The sequence below is a fragment of the Passer montanus genome, unplaced genomic scaffold, assembly GCF_014805655.1.
Source record: "Passer montanus isolate IOZ18808 unplaced genomic scaffold, ASM1480565v1 scaffold163, whole genome shotgun sequence".
NCBI lineage: Eukaryota > Metazoa > Chordata > Aves > Passeriformes > Passeridae > Passer > Passer montanus.
Window position 1 is genome coordinate 679,360 of NW_024363494.1, and position 24,746 is coordinate 704,105.

At 47.6% G+C, this 24,746-nt stretch overlaps 1 protein-coding gene across 5 annotated transcripts in view; it reads left to right on the forward strand.

The window, feature by feature from the left end:
* Positions 1 to 24,746, forward strand: part of DAGLA (diacylglycerol lipase alpha) — a 57,887-nt gene that overhangs the window by 24,196 nt on the left and 8,945 nt on the right. For all 5 annotated transcript variants that reach the window (XM_039703486.1, XM_039703484.1, XM_039703483.1 and 2 more), the window contains 18 exons: positions 358 to 496; positions 1,127 to 1,338; positions 3,278 to 3,379; positions 3,834 to 3,972; positions 7,227 to 7,314; positions 10,847 to 10,981; positions 11,632 to 11,709; positions 12,534 to 12,658; positions 13,596 to 13,752; positions 13,951 to 14,034; positions 14,154 to 14,231; positions 18,122 to 18,202; positions 19,468 to 19,610; positions 20,875 to 20,943; positions 21,901 to 21,973; positions 22,776 to 22,972; positions 23,896 to 24,025; positions 24,445 to 24,626. In XM_039703486.1, the coding sequence (XP_039559420.1) occupies positions 402 to 496; positions 1,127 to 1,338; positions 3,278 to 3,379; positions 3,834 to 3,972; positions 7,227 to 7,314; positions 10,847 to 10,981; positions 11,632 to 11,709; positions 12,534 to 12,658; positions 13,596 to 13,752; positions 13,951 to 14,034; positions 14,154 to 14,231; positions 18,122 to 18,202; positions 19,468 to 19,610; positions 20,875 to 20,943; positions 21,901 to 21,973; positions 22,776 to 22,972; positions 23,896 to 24,025; positions 24,445 to 24,626 (2,168 nt within the window). In that variant the 5' untranslated portion in view covers positions 358 to 401. The remainder of the gene's footprint in view (positions 1 to 357; positions 497 to 1,126; positions 1,339 to 3,277; positions 3,380 to 3,833; positions 3,973 to 7,226; positions 7,315 to 10,846; positions 10,982 to 11,631; positions 11,710 to 12,533; positions 12,659 to 13,595; positions 13,753 to 13,950; positions 14,035 to 14,153; positions 14,232 to 18,121; positions 18,203 to 19,467; positions 19,611 to 20,874; positions 20,944 to 21,900; positions 21,974 to 22,775; positions 22,973 to 23,895; positions 24,026 to 24,444; positions 24,627 to 24,746) is intronic.

Consider the following 24,746-nt stretch of genomic DNA (forward strand, 5'->3'; position numbering starts at 1 on the left):
GGGAGAATTGTTGGACAACAGCCTGGCAGCAGGTTTGTGCATGGAAATACACAGTAATAGGGTTTCCCAGAGATTTGAGGCCAGGATGACCTGTCCCAAATCCCACAGTGGCTGCTCACCATCACAGCCTAACAGGATTCCAGGTAATCCCATGAAGTGGAGCTGGATGAGTTACACACCGGCTTCACCTAATACTTCCCACTCCTTCAGCTCTCAGCCCTCCTTTCCAAGCATGCCATGCCCCCTGGTGCTGGAAGGAAGCAGCTCTGGGATAAACCAGGATGGCTCCCAGGTTGTGGGGCTGTCCAGAGGGGGTTGGAGAGGCTCAGCAGCAGCTTTGCTTCCATTCTTTTCCAGGAGGTGAGTGCTGTGCCTGCTGAACTTCCCGGGACCCGCCAGCCATGCCAGGGATTGTCGTGTTCCGCCGGCGCTGGTCTGTGGGCAGCGATGACCTGGTTCTGCCAGCCGTCTTCCTCTTCCTCCTTCACACCACCTGGTAAGTGAGAAGGGCACAAGGATGCTTGGAATTCACCCAGGAATTCTTCTGGCTAATCCTGATACGTCTGGAAATTCTCCCCTGTGCTTCTACACAGGGCCAGAAAGTTTGGTTGGGGCATTCCTGATGAACACCAACATTTTCCCAGCTTCTGTTTTCGTGGCTTAGCTCTGTTCCAAGTTCTAGCCTAGTTCCAAAGAGCCTGACCAGAGCTTCTTGTTATCCTCCTGTGCTACCCAAGATTCTCCACTAGAATTTAGGGCCATATTTCTGTACAGAAGCTCAGGAAAAACAAGCATGGAATCCTGGAATGGTTTGGGTTGGAAGAGGCCTTAAAGACCATCCAATTCCATCCCTCTGCCATGGGCAGGGACGACTCCCACTAGGTTGCTCCAAACCCCATCCAACTTGGCCTTGAACACTTCCAAGGGATGTGGCAGCCACAGCTTCTCTGCAGTGGCAAATCCCATGGGATAATGTGTCATGGATGAAATGGTTCTGCTGGGGCTAGCAGGGCCTCTGGATGGCTTGTGGGGATTTGGGGCCCAAATGAAGAGGAGCTGTGGGACACTGAGGAGGGAAGCAGCTGTGGGATATTCCATGGTTTCCCTTGGCTTTCCTGCCCCGCAGGTTTGTGATTCTCTCGGTGGTGCTCTTCGGGCTGGTGTACAATCCCAACGAGACGTGCTCCCTGAACCTGGTGGACCACGGCCGGGGCTACCTGGGCATCCTGCTGAGCTGCATGATCGCCGAGCTGGCCATCATCTGGCTCAGCATGCGCGGGAGCATCCTGTACACGGAGCCGCGGGATTCCATGCAGTACGTCCTCTATGTCCGACTGGGTAAGCGGCCGGAGCCTCAGCGCTTCCGTGTGCTCCTCCCTGCAGCCTCCTCTCCCTGCCTGCTGCAGCTCCTCTGGCAGATGGCTGCCAGGATGTGCCGTGCATCCCGATGAATCCATAGGCTGCGCCTTGTCACGGCTGTCAGACTGGCAGGCGGTGTCCCAAATAGCCTCCTTTTCCTCTCATGGAATCTGCTCCCCTTCTGGCTCTCTTTTCCCCCCTACGTTTTCCAAGGATAGAGGCATAAATCCCAAAGGTTCTGACTCCAAGGTGTTGCCTCTTGACTCACCTGATCCATCCCTCCAGGCACTGGAAGGAAAATAGGTGTTCCACCTTCTCACTTTCTTTCTCTTCCTATATAAGCAATTCCTGTCTTGCTCCCTCTCCAAAAACCAGAGCAGGGAAGAGAATTATTCCTTGATCCCTCATTCCCTTTTACCTTGTTTCCCCTGGATTCTGTTGCCTTTCAGAAATTTAATCAGATTTTTCTGTACCAAATGAAGGTTTTAAGAGAAAAATCTTTGGAGATGCAGAGCCAAGCCCATTCCAAACAAATCATCCTGTGGGTTTGCATCCCTGCTTTTTGTGTGTTGTTTTCCTGCAGAATCCACTAAAATAAGGATAACCTTGCTTGAAAGCTCAGTCTGGAAGACTTGGAATGCTCAATGCAAGTCATTAACGCAAACAGCAAACAAATCTCCCTCTCCAGCTTCCCAGCCAGTCTCCCTAGGGAAGCATGGAGAGCCTGGCAGTTTGTGTTAAAACCAGACTAAGTGGGGCAGAGGAGGTAGGGAGAATCCAAAGAAAGGTTTTCCTGCCCCCTAAAGCATCCCTTCTTCTTCCGTAAACTCTCTGTGTGCTCAGGAGTGGGATTTCCTCTGGATTTTGGGTCTTGTATTCCCTTTTCCCTGCGTATTTTGCTCTTGGTGGTTGATCAGTTGTGCTGATGGAAGTGGGAGCGTGACCAGTGTGTGGGCAAGGTCCATGTGACTATCCCAATTTAAGCATGTGCTGTTTAATGCAGAGGAATTTAGGGAATTAACTCTAATGTGAACCTGGGAATGTCTCATCCCTGCTCCTGCTGCTCCTGTCCTGCAGCAGGCAAAGGGGAGAGGAGCCAAGGGAAGCAAAACCTACCTCGGGCATAAATTGGGTTCAGCAGGAGCCAGTCCCAGCCCTGATTCCTTGCCCAGGAAAGCTCTGTCTCCTGGAACTGGTCTTTCCAGGTCTGTAGCAAAGCCACTTATGGAAAGATTCCATGCCAACAGGAGATATGGAGGGTGAGTGGGATAAGCCAGGCTGGATTTAGTCTCAGCTCCACCAAAATTTAGGCAATCTCAAGCAAGGTATTCACCTTCTCCACACCTGATTGCCCACATGTCCTTTGGAATTCTGGGGAGAAAGTGGGAGGATGGGCACTTCAGAGCAGTTTCCCAGCTTTTTTGTTCCAGGGAAGCACTGTTAATCCCCAGTTTCTAGTTTGCTGTCAGTCACATGCAAAACTGAGGAGCTCCTTAGGCGCTGTCTCCTTGGAACTGTTATGGGAAGGGCTGCAAAGGTGCCGAGAATGTTTGCTAAGCATAGTGAGCAGGATTAATCCTGGATCCACACACTCACGTATTTGGGATCTGTGAGTCAGGCCAGCTGTCTGAGGTAGTTAAGGTTTGGGTCCTGTCATTCCTGCTGCCTCAGGGAGTCTTTCCAGCAGCGTGGGAGGAAGGTCTGGATCTCTGATTCATACCTGTGACACAACCAAGGGCGCTGACCCCTCCACGATCCCATTTGTTCGGAGTTATTTGGAACATGTTGCACTTTAGGCTCATCTCCTTACGCATCCCCTTCCAAAGTTTTTATACCTATTCCTTGTGAGAAAATGGGGAGAGGAGCTCATCCTTAGGGAAAAGGCTGCCATCATCCGTGCTGTTCCCATTTTTTCCAGCGATCCTGGTGATTGAGTTCGTGTACGCCATCGTGGGCATCGTGTGGCTGACACAGTACTACACCTCCTGCAACGACATCACAGCCAAGAGTGTCACCCTGGGTACGGAGCTGGAATGTGGCCTGGGAGCATTCCGACCGATTGGCGGGCATCCTTCATTCCTGCCTGTGCCCATTGACTCTGGGAAGTGGATGGGAGCTGTCAATGTGGGGCTTGTTTTCCTGTTTATTGCTCGGAACAGTCGTTCCATTCATCCGCCTGTGCTGCCGGCACTCAGGCAGGGATGTGTGTTCCCAGGGAAGGGCAGTCTGTAAATTCCACTTTTTCCCTTCAGAATGGTTTTACTGTTTTCCTGGAAGCCTTTCCCAGTCTCCTGGTGGGGATGATGTTAATGGTGCAGTCCCAGATACTCAGGGAGCATTTAATGGCCCCATAAAACAGCCAGCAGACTCATCCAGCTGTGGCTTAAAAGCCTTTCCAGAGGATTTCCTTTTTCTGCGGGAGTTTGGGGTGGGAAGTAAAGGCTGGAGCACGTGACTCCTGGGGTTTTTTTCAGGAATGGTGGTGTGCAACTGGGTGGTGATCCTGAGTGTGTGCATCACTGTGCTGTGTGTCTTCGATCCCACGGGACGCACCTTCGTCAAGCTCCGCGCCACCAAGCGCCGGCAGCGCAACCTAAGGACCTACAACCTCAGGTAAGGCAGCATTCCGTGGGATCCCAGAATTCCAGGGTGCCTTGGGTGCAAGGAACCTTAAAGATCATTGAATTCCACCCCCCTGTCATGTACAGGGATGCTTTCCACTAGACAAGGTAGCTCCAGCCTGGCTTTGGATGCTTTCAGGTATGGTGCATCCACAGCTTCTCTGGGAAATCTGTTCCAGGGCCTCACCACCCTCACAGGGAAGCTTCACTTCCCAATATCCCATCTATCCCTACCCTCTCTCTGTCAGTGGGAAACCATTTCCCGTTGTCCTGTCCCTCCAGCTCCTTGTTCAAAGTCCCTCTCCAGCTCTCTTGGATCCACTTTACGCACTTTAAGATCTTTCTGGAGCCTTCTCTTGTCCAGACTGAACATTCCCAGCTCTCCCAGCCTGTCTTCACAGCAGTCCGAATTTCCCTTCTATCCAAGGACACAAAGATTTAAGGAAAGAATCAGTGGAGGGTTTCAGGGTTACCAGTGCTGTGTCCTCATGGCTGCAGTCACCCAAAATCCTCCTCAAGCCAGCGAATTCCGGGATGGTTTGGGCTGGAAGGGATCTTAAAGCCCTTTCAGCCATGGGCAGGGACACCTTCCACTGTACCAGGTTGTTCCAAGCTCTGTCCAAGCTGTCCTGGAACACTTCCAGACATGGGGCAACCACAGCTTCTCAGGGCAAGGTTTCTGGAAGGGTGTCCTGCTTTTTTGGGAGCTTGCCCTTCTCCTTGCCTTGCTGCAGGGACCATTCTGCTCTGCTGAAGGGGATTTTGGGAGGATGCAGCTCCCTGTCAGGTGCTGTGTGTGGGCACCTGCATCCAAAGGAGGCAAAGCCATGCAGAATCCAGCTGGATTCTGTCTTAATGACTGGATTTGTGGATCCTCATGGACCCTGCTGACCACAACAACCTGTTTGTCCGTAGCCCATAGCAGCATTTTCCGTGGAAACAGTGACAGTGTGCTTAAATTTTCCTTCCTTCAAGGCAGCATCTCCTTCCAAATCCCCTTTCTTCCTTTATTTTCCTCTCCAAAATCCAACCTTTTGCCCTGAGGTTTCTCCTATTTAGTCTTGGCCAAGGAACAATTCCATTTGTGTTGGCAGTTGGATCTTTTAATTAAGAGTTGATTCCATCTTAGAGCTCCCCAGATGGGGAAAGAAAAAGCTTTTTTTCACCAAGCAAAGCTTTTTCTGAAGGATTTTTTTCCAGTAGGGGACAACACAAACAGCCTTTGTTTCCTTTGATATGTGACTGTCCTTGAGGAATGTGGCTTTGGAGGGCATCGGGATCTGAGGGATAAAAAATGGGGCTTTCAAAAACCACTCTGTAAATTTCCCATTTTTCATTGGGTTGGTCTGTTTTCTGTATTCCAATGACTTGGATTGAGGTCCCTTTTGAGGGAAAACTGGGCTTTTCTAAGGATAGTGCATCAAGTTCTGTGGGAAGGAGCCTGGGTTTTTTTGTGGAATGCCAGATATTCCTTCTGACCTTTCCAATGTGTTACAGTGGCCTGGAATATTTGGAATTAGTGCCTAGCATGGTGATTGCTGCTTGGAATCAGGAAATTCCCAGGAACATAAGAAGCATGATATTGTGGATGTAGTACTGCATCCAAGGAAAAAAAAATCTTCCCTGTGAGAGGGGTGAGGCACTGGAATGGTTTTCCCAGAGCAGCTGTGTACTCTATCCCTGGAAATGTCCAAGGCTGGATAGGGCTTGGAGCAGTGTGGGACAGTGGGAGCTGTCCCTGCCCATGGCAGGGGCTGAAACTGGATGAGCTTTGTGGTCTCTTCCATCCCAAACCATTCCAGAATTCTGTGATGATTTTTCCAAAGCAAATCTGAGCTCCACAGCTTGCACAAGTAAATTCAAACCAACCCCAAAAATCTCTCCTCTCTGGGGAATTTTGAGATTCCAGAAAGCTGAGTGAAGGCCTTTCTCCCTTGGCTGAGTTTTTCCCTCCAGGCCTGCAGCATTTATGGAGAGCTTGTTCCTGCTGTTCATGGATTTTCCCTCTGGAAAGGGAATGTTAACAGCTGTTAACAAGCAAACGCTGTGGGCTATGATGTGAAAAACAAACATCAAATGTGACTGTTCGCTGCTCAAACAATTGTTTCCAAAGGATACATTCCCAACTTCTCCCTCTTGCTGAAAGAAATCCTTTCCAAGGAATAGATGAGGAAGTTCTCTGCCTGGCTGGATTGTGTCCCACGGTGGATTTCCTTTCCCAGTGGCATCGTGGTGTGTGTGGGCTGGAAAAAAGAAACAACCCAATAAAAGGCTGGGCTTGCTGTGCCAAGGCTTTTCCAAGGAGCTTCCGAGCTCCTACTGAATGTGTGGAAGTTGGGAAAAAAGAATTTGGGAAAAGATGGAGGGAAAACAGCTCAGAGTACACTTGGTTGTTGAACCCCACCAGGGAAATTCTGAAGTTCTTTGGAATCTGGGGGAGCAAAGCCCTGCTGCCACTCATATTCCCATTCCTTTTCTGAAAGGTTTTGGAGAGCTGTTTTCAGATACTCAGGCAGGAGCTGATGGATCCCTGTGGGATCTGCTCCTTCCATTTCAGGCAAATATTCCTTTGCCAGCATCTTTTCATTCCATGTGCAACCCACTTGCTGGGCTTGGGCTTATCCTGATGGGATACCCTGCCAGAAAGTGGAGTGGTGTTTTATTTTGGATTGCTCTGACCTGGATTAGATCTGTGTTTCCCTAAAAAAAAAGAGGAGCTGTGCACTTCAGGGAGCTTGGAAGTCTGGCACAGAATCAGTCCCTACTTCTGTGGCAGGGGGTGGAACACAATGATCCTAAAAGTCCCTTCCAACCCAAAGCATTCCTTGATTCTGTGATTGGGAAAAATTGCATGTCTGAAATGCTCAGGGTCTCTTGTGCCATTCCCACTCCCTCACCCTGAGGTAACTTTTTCTCCTGAATGGTTGCACATCCTGGCACATGGAGCAGCTGCCAAATTGCAACAGGAGCTTCATTCCATGCATCCCCTTCAGGCAGGATACCAGGTATCCAAACACAGTGCTTATCCTGTGCATTCACACTTCTCTGGAGCATATCCAGGGAAGGGGAAGGAGCTGGAGCACCAGGGGTGGCTGAGGGAACTGAAGGGGCTCAGCCTGGTGAAAAGGAGGATTGGGGGAACCTTATCCCATTTTTCCAGGGATAGCACAGGCTGTGCCACTCCATGTTGGATCCTACACCATGTTCTGCCTCTTCTCACATTCCTGCTCTCCCCTTTATTCCCAGACACCGCCTGGAAGAGGGACAAGCCAGCAGCTGGACACGCAGGCTCAAAGTGTTCCTTTGCTGCACACGGACAAAGGACTCCCAGTCGGTGGGTACCACAAATCTCCTGTTGGGAATCAAAATATCCATGGGAGAAATCCTTGTTTTCCCTCAGGTTAGGGTCACATTTGGCAGCACTTCTGGGCAGCTCCCATTTCCCTTTATCAGCCTCTTCCTGAGCACTTTCTCCTGTTATTTCCATCAGTCTCACACCCTTAAGGAGGAGCATTTGGAAATGGGAAAACAAACCTGGAAGAATCACCAAAATACTTCTGGCTCTCCTGACAATCAAAAACTCTCTAATCCATAGGGCCATGTGAAGATCACTGGGAATTTTCATGTGCTGCCATTGGGACTTTGCCTTGCTGTTCTCTAGCAGGGAAGAGTAAAGGCCTTGAAATTCCTTCCCCAAAAGTTATCATTCCATTCCCGTTAGAATCACTAGGAACAGGTTTGTGCCTGAGGGTGGGATTCACCAGCATTCCAGAGGACCTGCTGGAGAGGCAAGTCAGACTTTGGTGCTGGAAAAATTTCCTTTTGATTTAACTAATTTGGTTAAAATTCTGAGGATTTGAGGACTCCTGAAGGAGCCAGCAGAACCAGGGAATTGTTCTCAAAGGGAGGAGAAAGTCATAAAAATCAGGAGATTTGTGTACTTGCAGACACTGAGCTCTGAATTAGTTACAACCTCTCAGGGAAAAAGCTGGGATTTATCAAGGACATTCCAACAAAACCAGCAGTGGCCAAAAAATCCGCCCAGACGTTTAACTCCAGTTAGAAGGGCACGGAAAATGACAGGGAAAACACCAAGGGACCGACCACAGCCGCTGTGTCCTCACTAAATATAGCCCAGAGTTCGTGCTCCAAAAGGATGCAGCGGGAAAAGGAGCACATTGGAAGGGATGTGAACGTGGAGAGGAGGAGAAATGAGACTTGGGATTGAAAGCTCCAAAGGGAAAGTGGAAAAATAAAGGAGAGTCAGGTGAACAATTGTTCTTCCCAGGTGATGAATTGGATTAACAGCATTTCTTAGCGAGTTCTGTGGAATTATCCACAGGTGCAGCTTCCAGGGTGTGGAAGGCTTCAGGAATTGTCACAGCCCTTGTGTAGAAATCCAGCACCGTGTCCCAGAATGCTGCCCCTCCCAGGATCCCTTTCCCTGGCTGAAATGCCACCATGTTCCTTGGGAGTGTCCTTCTGGGAACTTCAAGCCCAGGCCTGCCAGCTCCCAGCTTATTTGCTGGGGAAATCCGTCTGGAAATCCATCTGGAAAACTGAGACCAAGGGAGCTTTATGCCCTGGCAGCTCCCACAGCAGCTTTTCCTTGGTGCTCCAGAGCAGAGGCGCTTCCCTTCTCCCTGAGAGCACATCCAGGTCACCTTGCCCAGGTGCTGGAGACTCCTGTCCTGAAGGCACAGCATGGATGCTGCATCCTGGGAGAGGGAGCCCTGACAGGCACCTAAATGCCCTGAACAACTTCCATTTTATTCAGGATTGCAAAGTATTCCAAATATTTCAAGTTCTTTTTAACACATTTTCCATTCTGCAGTGACTGTTTCTCTCTTTTTTTTAAGCTTAGAATAAAAGTGGATTCCAAATGCCTCACATTCCTCATGCTGTTGAATTTCCACTTTACATCCAGCTTTTGAGCAATTTCCAGCCTCTTTTCTCTGCAGAAACAAACCCTGATGTTGTGTCCTGGCATGGCAGCGTGTGGAATGAATGAGCACGTAATGGATCAGAAATGAATCCATTGCTGCCTATCCCAGACCCCATGGAAAAAAAAAAAAGTAGCAGCAGAGGATCGTTGTCCTCTGGGCTGGAAAAGTGTTTTATGGGATGGACATGGCTTTGGGGAAAGGATCTGGGGTGAAGTCTGAAGCCTCAGAGCCTTCAGGGTTTGTAGCAGAGCACTCCAGGTGGACAAACAGGAATAATGTCAGGTGTTCCCACAGAAAGCTGTTCCTTTGGAGCGGAAAATACGCATTGAACTTCCATCAGGGCCTTTTTTTGTCAGAGCATCCAGGGCTGTAGCTGCCACTTTGGATTAATGGGTGTTTGTCCTGTTTCCTTTGGAGGCTCTTGGCGTTTCTTGTGAGCTCACAGGAGCCGTGCTAGGATTGATGAGGTCAGGTTTTCAAGGATACTGCAGTTGGAATGTTGTTGGCTTTCCAAAGGCACTGCTGGCACAGAGAGTTGGCACCTGGAGCCCCAGTTCTTAATGGTGATTTAACTGGCTTTTGTAGGGAAGTGAAAAATGACAGAAAGTCATCCCACACGCCAGGAGTTTGGCAGGGATAAAAGGATGTAGGTCATTCCTGCAGGGAAGAGAAGGGATTTACTGTCTTGATGGTCAAAGAAGGGAGAGGAGAAATCCCGTCCTGGAGTGCTCGGGGTTTCCACAACACTCCAGTCTTGTGGGTTTTGATGCTAGATAAAGGATACTATGGAAACACAGGATAAAGGTTCAGGTAAGGCTGTGATCATCTTTGTAGGAAAAGTTTTGGATGGCAGGAGTCAAATATGGACCATTGGTGAGTACAGTTCCACATTTTATTGCTCCAGCCTCTGGATCATCCTTGTCTTTAGGCTGGAGTAATGATAGGTCAGCACTGACCCACATTCCAGCCCCTCTCCAGCCTCCCAAAATATTCTCCTGAAAGGTCTGGTGTTTTTTGGTTTTTTTTTTTTTTTTTTCCTGTAGCATAGAGCAAAAAGTGAGGAAAGGACATTTCTCTTCAAAATATCCTTGTCCCTCTGCTCCAGGGCTTTGCTTGACCCTCTCAGGTCACTTCCATTTCTGTCCTTCCTTTTTTGGGTTTGGTCACCTTCATTCCTGGGAATTCTGCATTCAGTGTCTCAGTCTTTACTTTTCCTGCCTTTTTGTTTGGGTGTCATCCAAAATAAACCTGGAAAAGCCTGGCAATATGGGCAAAAGGATCCCAGGTCTGGGATTAATTTGGGCAAGTTAAATTTGAGCAGAAGGATCCTAGGTCTGGAATAAGTACAGGCAAGTTAAATATGGGCAAAAGGGTCTCAGGCCTTGGGTAAATTTGGGGAAAGGTTCCCAGGTTTGGGTTAAGTTTGGGCAACAGGATCTCAGATCTGGGATAAATATGGGAAAAAGGATCCCAGGGCAAAGTTAGAGTTGAACAGACTCTTAAATAGGACAAAATTAGTGGGTTTTCCTCATGGAATGGCCTTTATTCTGCTTTAGAGGAGAAAGGATGACTCCGACGTAGCACTGGATTGGGATTTGCTTGGTTTTCATCCCATTTTCTCTGTTTTGTTTAACAGAGAGAGCCAAAACCATTCCCTTTCCCTCCCCGTGTCCTGTGTGAGCTGTTTGGATGTCGAGATGCCCACACACAGCACAAATCCAGCCCCCGAGTGGCACTGTGGAAAACAAACAAGACACAATAATCATGTGATTAGTCCAGATCTGGCGTTCCCTGCAGGAATCTTGTGGCTGTTTCGGAGGCTGAGCTCCAAAAATGAGTCCAGTCCTCACTTTGTGTCCTGTTCTGAGGCTTCCCACACCCAAACTCCTCCTCCAACCCCTCTCTCCATGGATTTTGCAGGACGCCTACTCCGAGATCGCCTACCTTTTTGCGGAATTTTTCCGGGACCTGGACATCGTCCCCTCCGACATCATTGCGGGGCTGGTTCTCCTGCGGCAGCGGCAGCGCGCCAAGCGCAACGCCGTGCTGGATGAGGTGGGAAAACCTGGCAATCTCTTCCCAGCTGCTCTGGGATTCCCTGGGAAACAGCTGCCCACCTCGTTTCTGGGCTGTTCTCACTCGCTGAGGTGGGAAAGAAAAATAATGGCGACTTCAGCAGCTTTCCCTTGAGTTTTTCCTTGTCAAAGGGCTCAGCTGGTGCTGAGTCAAGTCTGGAATCTGGGTTGATCCTCCCCAGGCAGGTGATACAGGAGGAGCTCTTGATCCCAAAAGAGCCTCAAAGGGAGTTGTAGGTACTTGGAAATGAATGGGAAGATTATTCCCACTGTACAAAGCTATGGAGGAGACTCTATCAATCTGCAGGGGGAAAAATTCCTAAATTTCCAAGCCGCTATTGAGGTTTGCACACTGTCAAGCCAGTAGGAAATGGATTTATTTTATTGGAGTTTTTCCCTTGATTTGGGATTCAGGAAAAGTTTTCCAAGCTGCTGATGAGGTTTGCAGATTGTTAGCCCAGTAGGAAATTGATTTATTTTAATGATTTTTTTTCACCCTTGAATTGTTATTCAAATCAGGCAGGAATAAAAACATTGGAAGTATTTGAGGGGCCTAGTTGGGGTATTTGAGAGTAGATTTTTATCTTGCTGTCACACAGAGGAATTTTTCTGTGCATTTGTGGCTTCTAGGCAAACAATGACATTTTAGCTTTCCTGTCTGGAATGCCAGTGACCAGGAACACCAAATACCTGGATTTGAAGAATGCGGTAAGTCCCTGGGATGTGGGATCCTCCAGTCCCAGCTGTCATCTTTGTTTTCTTTTCCTCACTGGCTTCTCTTATGCCTTTCTGCCCCTCTTTGAAATAATCCAAGAAATTCTATGAGAATGGAATAAAACTTGTCTCTGGAGGCTGGATATTGGTGAAACTTGATCTCTGGAGGCAGGTGATATTGCTGCAAGAGAGTCAGAATCATTATTCCTGATTTTTTGCAGATTTTGATTCATCCCTAATTTTGGTTTATCCCTAATTTCTCTCTGATTTAGAGTTGTGTGACTTATCCCTGATTTTGATTTTCCCGCCTCATTTTCCCACCAAATTTCCGCACCCTCATTATCTCCCCACCGTTTTCCTCTTCAGCTCTTCCTCTGATTTGCCTCTGATTTCTCCCTGATGTTTCCTTGATTCTCCCCTCTGATTATTTTGCTGTGTTTAACTCCAACCCCTGATCCAGCTCTCTGGAATAACTGAGCTTTTATAGGGTGCAACTGTTTCACATGACCCCAAATTGGCTTTGTGGCCCTCTCCAGGCATCCTGTGGCCTGCTGGAAAGGGGATATTTAGGGAGCTCATTGCCAAATCTGCAGGAAGCATCTTCCTTGGCAGCATGTTGGGATACCCAGAGAATTCCTCATGAAATCAGGCAGAGGAATCTTTGGGAGGGAGTGGCTCTTGCCTGGCAGCCCCACCTTGCTCTCCCATTTCACTGCTGGGAAATGGGGCTGGCACTTGGCACGTGCCTAACTATGGATAAAGGGAATGGGGAGGAAATTCCAAGAGACTCCAGGCTCAGGGAGTCCCGTGTCTTCCAGCAAGAGATGCAGCGGTACCGGGAAGTGTGTTACTACATGCTCTTCGCCTTGGCTGCCTATGGCTGGCCCATTTACCTCATGAGGAAGCCCACATGTGGACTCTGCCGCCTGGCCAGATCCTGCTCGTGAGTGCCCACCCTCATCCCTTTCTTCCTGCCTGGTTTTCCCATGTTTAGAAATACCCTTTGGTTTTTTCCCATATTTATGTCATACTCTTGGTGCTTCCTCCCTGCTCCATTTCTTTTCTGCCTTTTTCTCCTCGTGTTTTTTCTTTCCGTCTCTCTGGGCTTCATATTCCAAAGGCTTTCTGAATTCCTTCCAGTTCCTAGTACATAAACCAGCCTGTCCTCTGCTCCATCCTCTCTGGAGCATGGAACAGTCAGCGGAGACAACTCACCTGGCACAACACCAAGTCCAAAAAGAGCTTCTTGGAGCTCAAAAAGCAGGGAGTTGACATTTGGGTCCTGATTAAAAGACTTCCAAGATTTGCCTGGCTTGGGCTGTGCTCCCTCAGATTAATTGGATTTTTCCAGCTCAGAATTTTTGCCCCGGTGCAAGGGTTTGTTTCCAGCTGCCAGAATTCTGTCACTGGATTCAATTTGGGGATGAGCTTTTGGGACTTCCTGGGCTATTGGGAGGAATGTGATTCCTTGGGAATACTTTTATTTGTGGGAGAGAAAAAAGGAAAATCAACCTGATCTTTTCTTTTTATTTTGGGATGATTGTAAAGCCCTTTTTTTCCTATAAATAAACCTGGAGCTTAGTCAATGTTGGCTTTTCCACGTTGAAGCACTGGAAAACTGCGCTTCCAAGGATAGTGTCCTTTGAGGAGCCATCCCACCCCACAATCCTTAGAGTCCTTGGGGACTGGCTGCATTGTAGCTCTCTCTGGTGCTCAAAAGGAAAACTGCACCTGATCCTAGATTTTGAGGCTGTTCCATGGTTTTTCCTTCACTTGCCACTCGCTGCCATTGGGACAAGGTTTGGAGGGTCCGCCTTTCCTCTGGGAGTGGCACTCTAAATCCAGCCTTTTTCCCTCAAAGCTGTGCTTCCTCCCCGCAGATGTTGCTGCCTGTGCCCGTCGCGCCCGCGCTACGCCCCCGGCGTCACCATCGAGGAGGACAATTGCTGTGGCTGCAACGCCATCGCCATCCGGCGCCACTTCCTGGACGAGAACATGACCTCTGTGGACATCGTCTACACTTCCTGCCACGACGCTGTAAGGACAATCCCAGAGCCCCTTCCCAAGGGCATTTACCAGCTCCTGGCTGCAGTGGGACAAAGAAGGGAAATGAAGCCTTTTTCTCTTCCATTTCCATCAAAAAATTATGTTATTTGGACACAAATCCTGTCACGCACTCTGTCTCCTTTTCGCAAAGGATAATCCAACAGCAATGTCTCTCCTGATCTCTTCCAGGTTTATGAAACCCCTTTCTATGTGGCTGTGGACCACGACAAGAAGAAGGTGGTCATCAGCATCCGGGGAACTCTGTCCCCAAAAGTAAGTGGGATATGCAGTGGCCTCCCTGGTGGATATTCCAGAGAGTTGGAGCCCTTCCCATTTTGGAATCCTGACTCGGATTTGACTCACCTGAAGCAAGGTGACTGCTTTTCTTCCAGGATGCCCTGACGGATCTGACGGGGGACGCGGAGCGCCTGCCGGTCGAGGGGCACCATGGAACATGGCTGGGACACAAGGTGGGGAAAACAAAGGGATAACGATCCCAAACCAACCCAAAACCAAACAAAAACCCCATGGATTTTTTTAGTTATTTCACTTTTTAATTATAAACCCCCAAATGGTCTTGATTGCTTGAAAAAGAAGTTACCGAAAGGGCTTTGAGGTGTTAAATAATTAGTGGGAACAGTTAAAATCACTGGGCGTGTAATTAAAAACTCTGTACAATTAGAGAATTCCAGATTCGGAAAGGCATCGTGGAGACCTACAATGAAATTCCTGGAGCCACTCAAATGACTTTTTCTTCCAACAACCTTTAAGGAATTTTCAATCAAAGCCTGAGAATGTGCTTAAAACTCTGCTGTGAAGGGAATGTCCTCAAAGGATACTGGCAGGACTCGGATCCCTGAAATTAGATGGGTGCTCTGTGTCTGTGAGCAGCCCTGGGCTGGCTAAATCCATTTATTCCAGAGCTGACCTTTGCCCCTGTCTGGCAAAGGAATGACGTGCCAAGTTTTTAAGATGATCAGGAATTTGGCAGCTTCCAAAGCTGCAGTGCCAAGCTGGGAAAGGAAAATCCAGAGTGAAGTTTGGAAGGAACGGAGCAGTTGCTGGAAGTGCTGCTGTGGGGAATGAGGTGTTGCTCAAGGTGGGATGTGGAGCTTGGAAGTCCTTGGAAGCCATGAGTTGGGAACTCCAGCTTGCCTCATGGTGTCCTGCTGGAATACCAAACCTCTTCCCTCTGCTTTAGGAGATAGAACCATGGAGTCCTGGGATGGTTTGGGTTGGAAGGGACTTTAAAAATCCTGTTGCAATCCCTGCCACGGGCTGGGACACCTTGGAGGATGGCTCTTGGAGCAACCCAGATTAGTGGAAGGTGTCCCTGCTCATGGGACTGGGATGGGCTTTTAGGTCCCTTCCAATCTAAACCACTCCAGAATTCCATGATTCAATGAAATTCCAGGAATAGATCCTTACAGAAATGGGCTTTGCTTTTGATCTTTGTATGAAAATATTCCTCCACTGGCGACTTCCATGAAACATTATCAGTTTAGTCCCTTTGTTCCAGACACAGCTTTTATTTGTCCTTTGTGTTATTTCTTTTTTGGGATTGCTGCCAGGAGAGAAATATTCACTTTCTCTGGAATTATTATCAATATTAATCTGCAGACAATAATGTGCTGTTGATTCCCGAGGGAAAACTAAGGGAGATAATGGAATTTTAAATGCATTTTTAATGTCCAGGAGTCAAGTTTAATATCCAAACAAATCCAGTGTCTCACTTACACATTTAATTTGGAAACAAGGACTTGGCTACATGGGAGCTTTCCCAGGATTTGTTTGATTTGGGGTGTTTTCCTGCTGATTCTGTCCCACCCATCCCCGGGGGTGTCTGTCAGCCATCCTGAAATTCCAAGTCTTGGTGTTTACATGAAATTTTTTATCACTCCACCGCTCCAATGTCACAATTAAAAAAAATATTTGTCGGGGCTCTGAGCTATTCTGGATCAAAAAAATAGAGCTGGAACTAAAGTTTAGGGATTAGAATGCCAATAGAAAAAGGGATTATAACTCAAAGAAGAATCCAACTTCACTATTTTTGCAATAAAGTCCACTGATTTTATAACAAAGTTGATTTTAAAAATAATCCTCAGCCAAAGGGGTGAATCCAGATTTAATTGTTGAACTCCCAGGACAAAACTAGTGAAAATAGGATGTTACAGAGCTTTGTTTCCTGGTGTTGAGCCAACCAGAAGGACAAGGAGCTGCTGGAAAGTCCTGGAAGCTCAGCCATGATCCCAGTAATGAGAATTTCCAACATTTTTCTCTCATAAATAGACCCTTCTGAGTGTTTTCCCTCAAAATCTCAAATATTCCAGAGCAGTTTTGTGCCTTTGGGATACAGAACAATGCAGAATATTTCTATTCCCTTTCTCTAAATCCTTGATCCATTCAGTTATTTACATGTAAACTTACAAAATTAAGCCCAAATAGTTCTATCAACTTGAAATTGGATCTGTTTCCCAGAGAATTTACAGATGCTACATCCCTGGAAGTGTCCAAGACCAGATTAGATAGGGCTCAGAACAACCTGGGTTAATGGAATGTGTCCCCGTCCATGGAATGGGATGATCCTTAAGGATCATCCTTTCAACCCAAACCAGGATTCCATGAAGTTTAGGGAATTTTTCCAATGGTGAATCTAAATGGAAGTTTAGTCTCATTCCATAATAATTAAAATCCCTCTCTCCATTAGGATATAATTACCAAAAACACGTCCCAAAGGCTGACTAACATCCCAGCAGTGACATCACTGTGGATTTGGGTCACGATCTCTAAAAATAGAATCCCAAATTCTCGGTGGGAATTTAGATCAGTGGCCTGCTGCTCACTTCTCATTAGGATTGGAAGTGGAGACTCTTCTGGAAGCTGGGGAGCTGCTGGGAGCTGGGATAAGGCACAACCACTGTGGTGCTTTTTGGGGGTGGCATCATCCCATTTAGCTCATTTCCATGGAGGGGGTCTCCTCTGTCCTGCTTCCCCTCTGCAGTATCCAGATTGGGATCAAAGACATTTCAGATACTAAGGACCTGGAAAATTCCATGTTTCTTTGCTTTATTTTCCTCACTGGCTTCCCTCTTTGAAACAACCCAAGAAATTGTACTATTTCTTTATTCTTTATTTATTTCTTTATTCCATAAGAATGGAATAAAACTTGATCTCTGGAGGCTTGATGAGGTGATATTGATGCAAGAGAGTCAGAATCGTTATTCCTGACTTATTCCTGATTTGTCCCCTATTTAGATTTTCCCACCCCATTTCTGCCCCCTCATTTTCCCCCTACCATTTTTCCCCTCAGCTCTTCCTCTGATTTACCTCTGATTTCTCCCTGATATTTCCCTGATTTTCCCCTCTGATTATCCTGCTGTGTTTAACTCCAACCCCCAATCCAGCTCTCCAGGATAACTGAGGTTTTATATATTATTATTTATATTTTTTCTTCGCTTTTGGAGCTAGGAATCCTTTTATATCTCTGAGATGGAGAGTGAGCCCCTGATAACATTCCCATTGTACTCATACCATTTTAAGATAGGGATTTAAAGGAGAACAGCCAAGAAGATCATTTTCCCCATTTCCCCCATTTTTTGGAGTTCAGGCTCACTTCTCACTGAGTTAAACTGTAGCATTATCAGGAATTCATGCAACAAACCAAATTCCAGTTGCTTGTTTATAACTGTGCTTGGAATTTTATCAACCACATTTGGAATCACCACACAGATAGAGAAACACTCCTCAGCAGAGAGGATGAATGTTTAGACCCAGATATGATCTTTCCCATCTTCCAGCACTCCTTGACTTCTAGGGAATAAAAACTTGTAATAAATTGGGATGAATGCCCTCTGACAGCCAAATTCCCTCAATATTGATGGCTTGAGAAGGCAGGAACTAATTCCTAGTGCTGCCACTTTTCCCTTTGGTGTTTGAATCATTATCTCTATTAGAATGATTCACACTTTTATTCCCTGATTCAAATGGAAAACTCCATCCCAGATTTATCTGGAATAGGATAATTTGGCTTTTAAACCACCAATATTTAGAATATCCAAGTCTGTTTCTCTGTTTTGCCCCAGGTCCCTTGGCCTGAAGTGCCAAATCCACAATCCTGTGTTTAAGTTAATTGGATTTGGGGTAGTTTTCCCCCTAAAAGCCCAGGAATAGGCCCTTGGAGTGTTCCTTAATTAAGAACTGCCTTTACTCCTTAAACACCAAAACTTTGGCAATGCAGAGGGGAATCAGTTCTCCTTCCATCCTGATCCATGCTGAGGGACATTCCAGAGCTTTCTCACCTTCTGGCTGCCGGATGTGGAGATCCCATTTACATCCTGCTGTGTGTTCCTGCTTCCCACAGGGAATGGTGCTGTCTGCTGAGTACATCAAGAAGAAGCTGGAGCAGGAGATGGTGCTGTCCCAAGCTTTTGGACGGGATTTGGTGAGTACGAGTTGTCTCTGGACAGAGGATGAGATTTCCATAAAATACTGGGTTTTAAGGGAATCTCTGTGTCCCTGAGTCTGTTGTATTAATTTCTCAGCTCCTCCTTTAATTCCTGGATTTCCAGTTAGTTACTCATTTCATGTAATGGTTTGGAAGGGACCTTAAAGCTCATCCCATTCCACCCCCTGCCATGGGCTGAGAACGTTCCACAAGATCAGGTTGCTCCAAGCCCCATCCAGACTTCCTGCAAGGCTTTTTCATTTTGGAAGCACCAATACTGCAGAGATCATGATTGTTTTCCTTTTTCCTGAGGCAGGAAGTCCCACATGGTGGCAGTGAAGGACAGGGAGCATTAAAACCAAATCAGCAGGAACTAAAATCCCATTTTTATGGAGATTTTCTTTGGAATGCGGTGCTGACTGTCCCTGTGGGCACATTCTTGGTGGCAGGGAGATGTCACAGGACTCAAGGGAGATGTTGGGAAGCAGCTTGCCTTGGTTTATATGTTGGAAATAGTTGCTGAAGTGCTGCCTTGGGATATTTGGTGGATGGAGGGAGAGATAAACCAGCATTGAGCTTTTTGGGATGGTAGAAAGGGAAAATGGGTGTTGTTCCTGTTACTCAGGAGGAATATTTCCTGGCTTTGGGTCCATAAGTGCCATCCCAGGTCCCACCAGCCCAGGACCTTGTTTCTGACAGTTGCCAAGGACAGATATTCCAGAGAAATGTGTCCACTGAGGTTTAGAGACACTTTCTGTGTGGGCTTGGATGTTATCAGGAGGGACAAAAAGCTCCCATCAAATCCAAAATAATTCAAATAGCTGGTGTGCCTTTCCTTTTTCTTCCCACCTTCTTTCTTTCAGGAATGTCCCAGTAGGCCAAATGTAGAATTCAAGAAGTGAATGAATTCCACCCTCCAGTGGAGCCCTGGCATGGGTTTCCCAGAAAAGCTGTGTCTGCCCCATCCCTGGAAGTGTTCCAGCATGGGTTGGATGGGGCTTGGAGCAGCCTGGGCTAGTGGAAGGTGTCCCTGCCCATGGCAGGGGAATGGAATGATCTCTCCCTTCCTTTCCAACCTAAACCATTCCAGGATTCCATGATGATTCCATGATTCAGAACAAGCAAGGAGCTATTCAGCTGGAATCTGGAGTGCTCATGTACAGAAATAGACCCCAAAACTGGGGGAAGGGAGAGATTTGGGGGATAAATTCAATTTAATTTCCAATCTGACCTCAATTCCATGTTGTTTCCATGTTTTTTAGGGAAGAGGAACAAAACACTACGGCCTGATTGTGGTTGGGCACTCCCTTGGCGCTGGCACAGCTGCCATCCTGTCCTTCCTGCTGCGTCCCCAGTATCCATCCCTGAAGTGCTTTGCTTATTCCCCCCCAGGTGGGCTGCTCAGGTAGGTGGTGGGATACACCTGGGATACACTGGATCCTGTTTGTGAGGCTCTAGGGAGCAGTGAAATGGACAGGCAGCCTGGAGAAGCCCAGTGTTTCCCCTGGGATATAGTTTGGTATTCAAGCTAGGATGGCAAATGGCCACTTTCACAAATATTCTGGTTTATAACTGAATTATCCATGGCTCTAAATTTAATGGGAAATGGGTGCAATTTCCTTACTCTCTGCCCCCTCCTACTAAACAGATGGAATAAGGGAGGTACTTGACCCAATGTAGGTGTCTGCAGCAGCTGATCCAGTTGTTTGGGCTCCTTTTCCAAAGAAATTGGAATTGGGATGTGATTTCTGTTATTCTGCAGCCTAAAATTGCTCACAGGGATTGTTCTGGTTTCCCTCTCTTGGCTGTGGGGCAAAACCAGGGAGAGATTAATCATGAATCCTTCCCATTATAAATGGGAGCAGACCTTCTGGTCATGTCATTCCCAAACAAAACATTCCATTGGATTGCTGGGAAGTGAGGGAAGGTCTTCTTGGTCCTAACAGACACCATGGGGATCCTTGGAATCAGCTATGGATCATGAGAATCTCCTCCTGGTAGTTCCTGCATCATATTCCAGGAGCAGCCAAGGGTTTTAAGCCATCCTGCTGCTGAATCTGGATGCTGGCATTCCTTGTTGTAATATTCCCAGGTCTTCTGCAGCCACAGAGCTACAGAGGAGGATATTTTAGGAGAGTTGTACAACCTTCTGCTCCAAACTTCCACTCCTGGATCCCTTGGTAGCTCCTGACCTGTGTCATGCCCAGAATCATCCCTAGGTCAGTGAGGCAGCCTCTGCCCATGGTAACTGATTGGGAATATCTCCAGGAAACTCAGAGTGGGAATCTTGATTTCTTTTTTCTTGTCTCAGAAGTCAGGTTGCTGCAGAAATTTGCTGTTTGAATTCCCCCAAATATTGGGGTATTTCATCCTACATTGTAGCCTCAGGAGCACAAAATATCCTCTTCCTTGGCTGTCTCACCCTTCCCAAACTATTGGAAAATGACTATGAGACATTCAGTTCAAGCATTTCCTTTCCCAGCTATATCCAGAGTCTTGTGCAGGGAAATGATTGGGCCATGGGATGTGGAGATAAGGCTCTTTTCCCACAAGGCACAAATCCCCAAAACTTGGAGCAGCTTGGACTGGGGTTTGTGCCCCTGGTTTCCCTGCCACTGAATAGGGAATGAAACACTGTTTCCTTCTTCTTGCTCCTGTTTCTCTTCCAGTGAGGATGCCATGGAGTATTCCAAGGAGTTTGTGACTGCAGTGGTGCTTGGCAAAGATCTGGTACCCAGGCAAGTGGAGATGTGTCTGAATTCCTTGATGAATCTCTGCTGTTCTGTCCCAAATCATCTGTTTCCTGTCTGAAACACTTGGATCATCTCTGTCTCCAGCTTCCTCATTTTCCTGTCCTTCTATTGTTCCATGTGTCACTGTGTTTTTCCTGGACACCTTTGTTGGGAATTTTATGGGCAAATCGCTCCTGTGTGAAAGAAAAGGGGGAATGTCCCACCTCTGGTACCTGTGGTACCTGGAGCATCAGGTGTGCCACCTTCCTGGTTTCGTGTGTTATCTTGGCCCTGTCCTGGATGTGCTGCCACTTCATTTGGACCAGTTTGTCCCAAAATCCCTGTTCCATGTCACCTCATCTCCAAACCAGCTCATTCTTTGTGCCTTGGCATTCCTCACCTTCCTCATCTCCTGGGATACATTTTGCTGAGCAGGGATTTGGAACGGAGCCAGGCAACCTGGGATTTACCTGGATGCCATGATCTTGTCCATCCTGTCATCTGCCCAGTGGTGTCATTCAGCTCCAGGACACTTTTCCAACTCACCTGTTCTGTGCCATCTTCAGTCGTCACCTCCCTCCTTCCCTGTTCACTGATCTTATCCTGGTTATTGTCCTGGTAATTCCCTGGGGCCTCTCACTCCTGGCTCCTGCTCCTGGGTGATGCCACAGCCCACCTCTGAATCCATCTGCTCCATGCTGTACCTTACAGTGTCCTTTTGAACACAATGTCTTGTTTACTGTGTTCCATATCCTTCTTGTCCTGTTCCCTGCCCAGGTGTTGTGAACACATTTCCCCCTCTTCCATATCCATAATTTTCTTATTTTCCAGACTCGCTTCTTCTTTTCCAGAATTACATCTTAATCTCTTCCAGAATCACATCTTCCTCATTTCCATAACCACACCTTTTTTTCCAGGGTCACATCTTCCTCTTTTCCATGGTCACATCTTCCTCTCTTCCAGGATCGGGCTCTCTCAGCTGGAGGGATTTCGCCGGCAGCTTCTGGATGTTCTGCAAAGAAGCACCAAACCAAAGGTAAGAGGGAGGAACCAACACCTGGAGGTGTCTCTGAGCAGGGATGGGGAATTTTAGTGGCAGGAAGGTGGGTTTCCTCCAGGTCTCTTCAGGATCATTATTTAAGGAACCAGAGGAATGATGGAAAAAGCTAGAGAGGTCAGGGGGATCATTCTGGCTCACTTGCTGAAACTTCACCATCACAGATCCCAAATAACTGAGCAGGGAATTTTCTGTCTGAACCTCTTTGAAGTCTGTATTCCAAGCGTGGATTTTCCTGGTCAGTTAAAACTGGGAACAAGCTGGAAGTACAACAGCCGCTGTGCTTGTCAGAACATTGGGGTGATGCTGTTCTAGGATAAATGGCCTGCTCATGTCTTGGAGATGGGAAATGTGGGAAGTTGTCCCTCCCCAGTCTTTACCATTGCACCAAGATGGAGAAAAACCACAAAATACAAAGATTTTTAGGGATATATATCATGATCATATATTCCATAATACATGTTGGAATTTACCTGGAGAGGGTATATAATTGGGAAAGGAAAATCAGCTTTCAGAAACACTTGGATCATCTCTGTATCCAGCTTCCCTGTTTTCCTGTCCTTGTATTGTTCTTTATTCCCAATGTCACTGTGTTTTTCCTGGACACTTCTGTTGGTGTTTCACACACCTTCCTTAGGCAAATCCCTCCTGAGTGGAAGAAAACTGGGAATATCCCACCTCTGGAATTCTTTAAACCTCTCAAGTCTTACGAGGCAATTCTGCTTGTTTTTGCTTTTCTCTCCTCAAATCCTCCCTCCTCTCTCTCTCTCTGTGGGAACAGTGGCGGATCATTGTGGGGGCTACCAAGTGCATTCCCAAATCCGAGCTTCCTGAGGAGCCAGAGGAGAACTCGGTGACAAGCAACCGGCTCTGGACACATCCCAGTGACCTGACCATCGCCCTGAGTGCCAGCACCCCCCTGTACCCCCCGGGCCGCATCATCCACGTGGTGCACAACCACCCTGCTGAGCAGTGCTGGTGAGTCCTGCACTTCCTGCTGGAATTCTTGCTGGAAAAGTCTCCCTGACACAAGGAGAAGGGGGTTTTCTTCCCTGCTGTCTCATGGGGACAGTGTTTGTGGGAGTTACGGAACGCTTTGGGTTGGAAGGGACTGTGGAGATCATCATCAAGGGATGCCTTCCACCAGACCAGGTTGCTTCAAGCCCAGTCCAGCCTGGATTTGAACATTTCCAGGGATGGGGCAGCCACAGCTTTCCTTGGAAATCCATCCCAATTTCCCAGTCTCACCACCCTCACAGGGAAGAGTTTCTTCCAACATCTAATCTAAACCACCACATGGAATGCTGTAATGGTTTGAGTTGGAAGGGACTTAAGGATCATCCAGTTCTGGCCCCTGCCATGGGCAGGAACACCTTCCACCATCCCAGGTTGCTCCAAGCCCATCCAACCTGTCCTGGAATGCTTCCAGGGATGGGGCAGCCACAGCTTCTCTGGGCACCCTTTGCCAGGTCCTCTGCACCCTCACAGGGAAGGATTTTTTCATAATATCGCATCTAAACCCACGCTCTTTCAGCTTAAAGCTACTCCCCCTTTTCCCATTTTTCCAGGTCCTTGTCCAAAGTCCTTTTCCTCTTTTCACCCTCACAGGGAAGGATTTTTTCCCAATATCACATCTAAACCCATGCTCTTTCAGCTTAAAGCTACTCCCCCTTTTCCCATTTTTCCAGGTCCTTGTCCAAAGTCCTTTTCCTCTTTAGATGATGATTAGCCCAGGGATAATCATGTCCCCATAAAACAGGGGTTTGGAGCAATATGTATTTTAACAGCTCCTCCCTCTGTTTTTCCTCTTTTTCTCCCTCTGCATCCTGCTGTTTTCACATGCCAAAACACTGCCTTTCTCTTCCACCCCATTTTCCCTGTTGTCTGGACCCCATTTCCAGCTGCTGTGAGCAGGAGGATCCCACCTACTTTGCCATCTGGGGGGACAACAAGGCCTTCAACGAGGTGATCATCTCCCCGGCCATGCTGCATGAACACCTCCCCTACGTGGTCATGGAAGGGCTCAACAAGGTGAGGCAGGGAATTGTCATCCCAAAAACCACTGGGACAGGCAGGCTTAGCCCGGGAATGCTGCTGGTTAAATACACCAGGCTGTTTATTTTGGAGAAGAGGAGGAAAGGGGATGCTCCTGGTCAGTCTTGCGCAGGGTGTTGGAGTGGAGTGTGATGAGGTGGAATTAAATTCTCACAGTCCCAGAAGCTCCTGTTTCCAAATTTAACATCAGAATAACAGGAGGTTGGGTGGTGATGGTTCATTCCAGGAGCTGTCATTAAATTGGAGCCCAGGTGACATCCAGGGATCTGTCAAGATTTATCCATCTAATCCTTTATCTCCCTGTGCTTCCAAAAGGTTCTGGGAAGAAAGAGGCCAATCCAGCTGTTTGAAAGCCTCCAGTCAATCCCTGCTGTTCCTCTGCTTTCCTTGGACAGGTCTTGGAGAACTACAACAAGGGGAAGACAGCTCTGCTTTCCGCAGCCAAAGTGATGGTGAGTCCTACGGAAGTGGATCTCACCCCGGAGCTGATATTCCAGAGCCAGCCCTTGCCCAGCTGCCCCTCTGTGCAGATCGGAACTGGAGCCATCCCAGTGGACAGAAGGAACAGCAGTACCAAGTAAGGAGAGATTTTATATGGAATATTGGCTCCAGGTGTGTGTCCTCTTCCTCTTGGAGCATTGTGATCCATGTTTGTGGGAAAGACAGATCCATGAGCCTTTGTGGAAATCAAAGCTTC